Raw genomic sequence first — 8584 nt, 5'->3', positions numbered from 1 at the left:
CCTGTTCGGCCGCCATGTGAAATCTCAGTCTTCTATTGAGAGACAGGAGTAGTGGTGGGGGAGGCTCGGCGATAGGGCACCCCGATGGCAGGAAACCGGAGAGGGCGGCGAGAAAGGGGACGCGGCGGGTCAAGACGAGTCCGCCGCAATTTGCCTCCTTTCACAGGACGATTAGCCGCGCTTGGCCAGAGAAATGCCGCACTTTAGAATGCGCTTTCTGAGGGGGCAGTCGAGGACGAGCAAACGAAACATCATCAGTATTTAGATGGAGGCAACTTTTATCCGAGAGGAGACTCAGGGCTGCTGCAGCAAAAGTGGAGACTGTGGATTTTATTACTGCGCAAGCCAGAGTTTTTTTTTTTTTTGCATGCAAAAGTTACCCGTATTTCTCTAACCTAACATTACTGTAACGTTTAAAGTTGTCTCCAAGTGACACAAAAATTAGCATGCACGCTAATTTGTCGTAGTGTGTCCTCATTCCCCTCTTTGCCGCAACAGCCCTTATTCTCCTTTTGTATGTGTGCTTTTTTAAAACATTACTTTTCAATAATGACAGGACGCCCTCATTCTCCTCCGTCGCTGCCGTTAGCTAGCATAGGCTCATTCGGACCGATCCGGCTCGGCTACTTGCCGTTTCTGTTTTCAAACATCAAACGCCGGGACTTATTGACAAGCAGGCCATTTGTGGGAGGGACATCAAAGTCTGCGCCCCCCCCCCCCCCCGAGCATCAAGTGCGTGCGTGATCAATGGCACAGGTGGCTGCCCATATCTCTAAACTGCTCATTAGGTCCAAATTTGCGTGACGGCCGCTCGCCTCCATTCATAAACGCGGGCCGATGTTAACAGCTCATCACTCATTTGCATGTGTCATCGGTGACCCCCGCATGTATGGGGAGTGGGGGCGCGCCATCCAAAACACTCCCAATCCCCTCTCGGCTTCATTTGCACTGACCCACAATGCGGTATTTTCTTAACACGAGCAGCAGGCCGCTTTGATGTTATCTGCCTATCCAAACAGCCACGGAGGACGGCGGCCATTAATCACTGTGAAGCCTGCGAGGGCCCGCTCATAAATCGCCTCGCCGCTCCTTAAACAGGAGAGGCCCCCAGGGGTGCGCCCGCGCCATTTATCAAGCCTCGCCTCCCTTTCTGGATGAAGTAAAACTCATCCGGGATTGATACTGCAGGAGTCTACTCGACAGTCTCCACTGTGTTGCAGAGCTCCGTTTTTTTTTTTTTTGTTGTTTTTTTTCCCTCTTCTCTTTCTGTTTTTTGGCCGCCGCCCTCAGTCTCCTATCGGATTCAATTTGTCTCCCAATTGCCGCCCCACCATCGTGGATGGATGACAGCGCCGCAAAGACGACACAGCTGGCCGCCGAAGAAAAAAAATGACCAATACGACTGGAAAAAAAAAAATAATAATAAGTACATCTAATTCACCGACTGAATGAAGTTGGATCATGTGCGCACGTTAAACGCACGTGTCCGCCTCACTTCCTGCTTCCCACACGGTCATTAAAGTGGACCATGTGGGAAGAACACAAAGTGCTTTAAACACCCCTTGCCCTCCGTGATAACGCCACGGAGGAGCGTTCACACCGATGCCAGCTGCGCCTGCTCGTCGTTGGCCAGCTTTGTCACCTTGTAAAGCAAGCGGGGCTCAGACACAAGTCCATGAATGTGTTTTTGTGGCGCTCCAGAGACAGAGACGACTTCATAAAACCGAAGGGAAAAAAACAAGCAGAGGCCGATGAGGAGTAGCTCAAACGAGCGTCGGGTGTCAGGGGAAGAATCTATTTGGTTATTATCTAACGATGAATCAAAAATCGATTCGACCCGATTGATGGATTCGATTCATCGAAAATCGAGTTGATCATCTAGAAAATGATGTCGCGAAACGTTTTTTCATTCCAGATGTATAGCACATTTTGAATATTTGAATATGCAGATCAAATTATGCTTTTGCGCCAAACATCGTTGCGTATTGCGTTTGTGGAACCACACTAGTGCACAGAGACACGGTAGCAATTTTTAAAAAATCCAATTGAATTGAAAAATCGGGAACTGAAAATCCAGGCTTGAGTGAATCGTTACACCCCTAATATTATGTTAATTATTTTTAAACAGAAATCTGGTTATATTTCATTGAAAATACGGAAACTATTTAAAATTCAAATAGTCCGAATGACGTAATTGTTTTCACTTTGTACACTAAATAAGAAAATTCACGTCGAGGAATATTCCGATATTTACTCTAAATTTGAACTTGAAAACAATGGCAGTGCCTTCACACATTTTCATAGTCACTTGTTGGATATCCAATAATAAATGAAGTATTTAAATGGCATTGGATTCAAATCATATGACTTTTTGCTCCCTTGTGTGTCCATAAAGTAGCACAAATAAATCAGTGTCAGGGCCCAAACAGACGGTGGAAGCAAGATGATGGATGAAAAGTGTCTGCTTGTGCGTGCGTGCGTGAGCGTGCGTGTGTTGAGAGTACACAAACAAGCTGCTCTTGTCACGCATGGCCTTAAGGGAACCTCTGTGGATTTAAAGTCTCCATCAGAAGCCCCTCGCCACCCCCCCGCCCCACTCAGGGACCTCACCGGGGGCCGTCCTCGCCGCTGCCTGATGGTCTCTTTCCGCACAGCCGAGCGGGCCAACAGCGGGGTCCTCCCGTTGCACCCCTCCCAGGGGGTCAACTCCCTCTCTGCTCCGCACCTCCACCAAGCTTTGATGTGACGGACGCGAGAAGAAGAAAAAGAAGAAGAAGAAGAAGAAGAGGGACTTGGCAACTTGAAGCCCCCTGCACCACTCGTGTGTGTTTCTTTGTGATGTGGCGGTCGGGGGATGGTGAAAGGGTCAGGTGGGTTCAAAGGTTGTGCGGCCTTCTGTTTGTCGGCCGCAGAAGTGCTGCTTGTAAAAGACTTAAACACAACTTTGTCTTAGCCGCTATCTTATTTATTGTCATTTGCAAGGTTTTTTGCCCTTAAAAAAAAAAAAAATATACGAAAATAGCAACCATTAGGATTTTCGTTTGTCGCTTTGGAAAGTCTGCTAGCTTCATGCTAACAGTGCACAACGGCATCCGTACGATATTGAAGCTCGCGTCGGTGCTGATTCTAAAATTTCAAACAACTTCTTTTCGACTATAATTAGCAACACAGACATCATAAACAAAAATCATAAAACACGAAAAATATAAGGTCAACTATGAACGTCACTTTGTAAAAACGTGCGAACGGTCACTTGTTACTAGGCAGAATAGGTGCTGCGGCTCAATCACGCCACTGCCTTCATGTGTCTGTCGTCTCTCATCCCCGCCCATGGCCACATCCTGCTCGGACCCCCACTACCCCAGCCCCCTTTTTGAAGGCGGAGTAATTAACGCGCCATCTGATCCACCAGCCCTCCACATAATCTCTCTTGGGTAACACACACACACACACACACACATAAATCTATGAACTCACGCACACACAGGCGATCCATCAAGCGGCGTTAACTGGCCTTGATGGAGCTGTCAGTGGCGCATTCGTCGGAGACCCCGAAGAGGTCATCATCATCATCGTCGTCGTCATTATCATTATCATCATCATCGTCAGCAGCAGCATCATGCTGGATCTTTGAAATGGATGGGGGGGGGGGTGATCATCCACATGACCTTAAATATTGTTGAGTGATCTGCCTGCGCATGTTGCTACCATTTGCGTTCAAATATAAATTGCTTTAAGGTTTATAATAACAATCGTGAATGCTAGTTTCATTAGCCCTTCTACGGCGTTTTGCATTTTGTGTTAGCATTAAGCTAGCAGACTTAGCGGTTGGGTACGAGTCTCTTAATTTTAAGTTTAGTTGTAAAGTTCAATTATTACTTCATTTATTATTATGTGCGTCAATGAATAATGTCATAGTGATACTTTAAACGTTGCCTGTACAGCTATTAATGGTTTTATGACCGTTTGCACTCTGGAACTAATTATTCCAAATACAATTGACTTTTTTTTTTTTTTTTTTTTTTTTTCCCCCCCCCCGTGTTGCTGTCAATCCAATCAGCAAAAACGAATGAACAGTCCAAATGGAATCTATCACTTTGTGCGTCCGGTCTTGAGAAATAACGTATCCTGTCAAACCAAATCCGCACTTTCCAAACTTTTAAGAGGCTTGAACTTTCCGTGACCGCGATTGAAATCAAAGCGATTTCACGCTGCTCATGTAAAACGTGACTTCCTGACGGAGATCGCCGCAGTATCGACGAAAAAATGCGGAGGAAGGGTGACCAAACAGGCTTTTGAATTTTAGACTTTTGTTTGAATTTTTATTGGGCTTTTATAAAGTTAATCCAAAATCCAGTCAAGCCGATGCACCTTTTGCTCTCTCACACATACACACGAAAGAACACGATTGAGCATACAGCCAGCTAATCTAATGTTGGAGTCTGCACCTTTACCCAAAGCTAAATCCAAGAAATGAAACGTTTCTGAAGGAAACTCAACTCAACATTTAGTGCTACGTGCTACGTGCTACATGAACTTTAGCCTAGTAAAGACAAACATGTCCTCTCAGATGACATCTTCCAATTGTGGGTGAAAATGAAGGTTACATCTACAGCCCTGATGTGCCAACGCTCTAGACTGGGATTTGAGGAGGGAAAAAAAAAATCCAGGTAGCCAGGTAAAATAAAAAAATTGTGCCATTTAGAGCTAGCATGCGAAGCTAAATTATGCTAAATTGTGAAACCTCCTCTTTTCTCTGTAACTTTTTAGTCAAGTTTGTGGCTGGACACCACTGTTTTGGGACCACGCTTCAAAGGCAATACTTGGACAACCATCTTTGCTCTTAGCTCCCGACCCCCAAATTTGGATGTTTTTCGGCCGTCAGTGCCGCAGGCAATGGTCTAATCCACAGGTGTGTTCCACTCCGGTCCGAGTTCCCAACAGGCCCTCTGACAAAAGCCATTGTGGCCCAGAGAACAATGGCGGCGGATAATCCCTCTGCAGCGCTGACAGCTCTGCCCTTCCAGCAATCTCATTGGTGGACGGATGACAGGGACGGGAAAACCCGGACGGACTATTCGCCCCTGAGCGCAGACCCGATCCCTTTGTCAGGATGTCTTTGTGGACAGATGAAGTCAGAGCAAAGCACTTTGAGGCAGAATTAGGGAGGGAGGAGGGGGCAGGCTTTTTCTAATCAATCATTTGGGGATCAAAATGGTGGAAGCCAGAAAAGCAGTTGGCACTGTAAGTCACACTTAATTGGATATTTGAGCCAATCCAGAGCCGGAAGATTAGAAAAACAACAACCGCAACACATCTAAGCTAAACAAACAAACAAACAAACAAAAAAAAGAGCTGTGAAAAGTTGTCCGGTAATGCTTTAATCTGAAATTCAGCGATAGGGTGAGTAGTTTTACTTGGTTTTGGTTTTATTGAGTTTTTTTTCCCCCCTTTAATGTCTGTCAGATACCTCCCAAAAAGAAAAGTATTCTCTCAGGAGGAAGTCATCCGTAGCCGCCTCACTCAAACCTGATTGAAATGCCTCAGGATTTTCTCATTAGCATTATTGAGTGAGTGCATATTGGATAACAAACATTCCCAAAAGTGACTTTGGAAAGCTCTGTGTTGACATTTTCCCCAAATGTCATTAGGTTCAGTTGACGTTCAGTCAAGGAGAAACACTTCCACCTGCTGCACGGACACATCATTGCACCATTCCTGTTATTGGAGCTGGCTTTTTAAAAGTTCACATAGCCTTATCTGTAACCTGTATTTATCTGGCTTTAATTTTGTTTTTTTTTTTAATTATTTATTAGAAAGTATAACGGTTATAAGAATAATAATGCTTATTATTATTGTTATTATTATTATAATTATTACATTCGTAGCACTTATAGTCGTCGTTGTAATAATTCATCTAAATGAAATAATACATTTTTAACTGTTGAAAAGAACTAGAGGTGCAACGGTTCCCCAATCAAGCAATAAAAATGATCAATTATCAAATTGGGATAAATCTCCACAAAAACAACAACAACAAAAGATAAACTAATACTAAAAGTATGCGGGGGTCCACTGCGTCCCCTTTTTCTCTCAAATGTAATGTATGTTATTGCGTGAATAAATATATTTGCATGAGCTAAACATGTTTTATCCACTCATGCTAATAAGAGCATTAAACACTCAAATTTCATTTTATTGTACATTCACAACAAAAAAAACCAAAATGTAATTCGCATCAAGTGACAGCCCTGATTCCCATCGTTTCATTTGATTGGCCTTCAAATCACTTCATGTTTTCAAACTTTATCTTTTATTTCTATTTTTACTGTTATATTTATTCGATTTTATTTATTTTTTTTGGAATATATCATCATCGTCGTCAGTGGTACTATTTTCAATTGTAATAATGCATATTCACTTTTTTTTTTTTTTTTTTTTTTTTTTTTCCCCCAACCTTACACTTGTGTTTTTTTTCCACTAGGTGTCAGTGCTGTTACACATCACCTTTCGATGTACTCCCTGAATAAAAAAGCCATGAGAATGGGTCGGCTCCATCCATCCTTATCATCACCTTGTTATGCTGATGGATGACACCACTTAAGCGAACATCGGAGCCGTTCGCTCGCCGGCTCGTCGTGTTTGTGCCAGTGTGAGAAGGAAGCTCATTAAGTGTCCCTCGAGAGTCGCCTCGCATGCCTCCCGCTTGTGGGAACCTCACCCAACAGCTGTGAGTCGAACACCCACCCGATGAAAACTCTTCCCCTTATTTGTCGGCGCCACCAAATGTGCCTCAAATCCGACAAAAATCTCACCAGACTCCATCCCGGTGAGCGTAGAAAAGACGTATCGGCGATAGCGTGATGATAACCTTAGAACAGGAAGTGGCATCGGTCGTGACAGGGAGCCCCCGGGAGGGGGGGGGAAATATGTTTTATTTAAAATAATTCTCAAGTCTCGCGACACTTAAGCTCTGTGAGCATAGAAAGGACGTACCGTTGATAGTGTGATGATAACCACAGAACAGGAAGTGGTATTTGTCATCCGCGCCACTAGCGCTTTTGCTTTTTCTTTGGCTTTTACATCTGTCTTTTGTCGGTGATGTCACCATAAAAGGCTCAGGCGGGGCCGTGCTGCGTTCAGGCTGTTGCGCCGCAAAGTCTCGTGGTGGTGTTGGAATGGGAGTCCTCGTCCTCCGAGTGTCCCGACGTCCCAAATGGCCAGGTCTGGTGTGTAAAAAGACATCATTGTACAAACGAATCATGTGTGTGCTCACCACGGCCACCTGGGGCCAGTATAAACCAGACATGGCTTCTCAGTACAGCACTAATATCAGTCGTTCTTTGCAGAGGATAAATAACGCATGCCTGTATTGTTGGGTATTGTTACATTGTTTTGCTTCCCCGTTTGTGTTCAAGTATTCTTAGCTTAAAGCGTTACAATTACAAAACCGGCAAATAGATGCTAATTGTTAGCCCGTGTTCTTAAGTGGCTTCCTATTATTTGCTAGCATTCAAGTAGCGGAGGTTTAACATGAAAAGTTAAATTGATATTTTTATCATCAGATTTTTGACTTATGTTTGCACCACACTGCCTTTAATTTTGCGTTAGCCTCACCTAAGACCGAAACATTTATGTATAATAAAGCTGATATTGTTTATTGTACTATAGATTACTTTATTGCTTGTTTGTAAAAAATAATGCATGGGAAGGGGACCTTGAAAAATGAATCGCATATTAAATCGCAATATTGGGTGGGGGGGGGGGGGGATGCCATTAGTCTATTTTTCAAAATCGTTCAGCCTTTCAATACACAACAAATTATAAAACGACATCATAAGATTTGAGTCCAATGAGTTGAGATTGAAGCTTGCCATCAAAGGGAATTTTAAAAATAGCCCACCAGATTGGCGGTCTTCATGTAGGCGTCATCCAGCGGGTGGTCCTGGAGCAGTCGCCGGAGGTGCGAGATGTAGCCGGAGGCCAGACGCAGCGTGTCCAGCTTGGACAGCTTGGTATCGGGGGGCACCCAGGGCAGGGTGGTCTTCAGCCTGGAAAAGGCTTTGCTCAGCACCCTCATCCTGGCCCTCTCGCGGGCGTTGGCCGCGTCTCTGTGCGGCTCTTTCCCTCCGCGCTCCGCTCCTCCGTCGTCCTCGTCCCAGCCGGCCGACATGTCCGCCTGCAGCTCCTGGGGATGTGCGCTTGCCGCGACCAGGGCAAGCTAACGGCCGACTGGTTGGGGTGGGAAAGCAAAAACAAGCCTGCGGGCTGGGCGACGGCTGTCATTTAAGAAAGCTGACATCTGGGCAACACTTTTCTCCTCCCACCGCTCGACAGCCAGGCTCAGCCTCGACTTGAGACTTTGCCACAGTCTGCCAAGTGAAGCAACTGTACGGCTCCACGCTAATCGATTGGCAAAAGAATCGACAACTATTTGAGTCATCGATTAATCATTAGAGACCTTTTTTAAATTCAAGTTGTTGGAATTTCAGCCAACCAACAGCACATATTCTGTAAGTGTATTTCTAAGAACCACGTAGATTTACCTTGAAGTCCACTTAGCTTAATGCTAACAAATAATCGA

At 44.8% G+C, this 8584-nt stretch overlaps 1 protein-coding gene across 1 annotated transcript; it reads right to left on the bottom strand.

Annotated features, from left to right (window-relative positions):
• Positions 1-6952: 6952 nt before the first annotated feature.
• msc (musculin (activated B-cell factor-1)) lies at positions 6953-8309 on the bottom strand. Its single transcript, XM_086020333.1, has 2 exons — positions 7904-8309; positions 6953-7226 (listed from the first exon to the last, which is right to left on the bottom strand). The coding sequence occupies exons 1-2, from the start codon at positions 8171-8173 to the stop codon at positions 7140-7142; spliced, it is 357 nt and encodes a 118-aa protein (XP_085876459.1). The 5' UTR covers positions 8174-8309; the 3' UTR covers positions 6953-7139.
• Between the last annotated feature and the right edge of the window lie 275 nt (positions 8310-8584).

Source organism: Filicampus tigris, chromosome 21 (genome assembly GCF_054856515.1).
Source record: "Filicampus tigris isolate MCC_2025a chromosome 21, RoL_Ftig_1.0, whole genome shotgun sequence".
Lineage (NCBI taxonomy): Eukaryota > Metazoa > Chordata > Actinopteri > Syngnathiformes > Syngnathidae > Filicampus > Filicampus tigris.
This window is presented reverse-complemented; position numbering and strand designations above follow the sequence as displayed.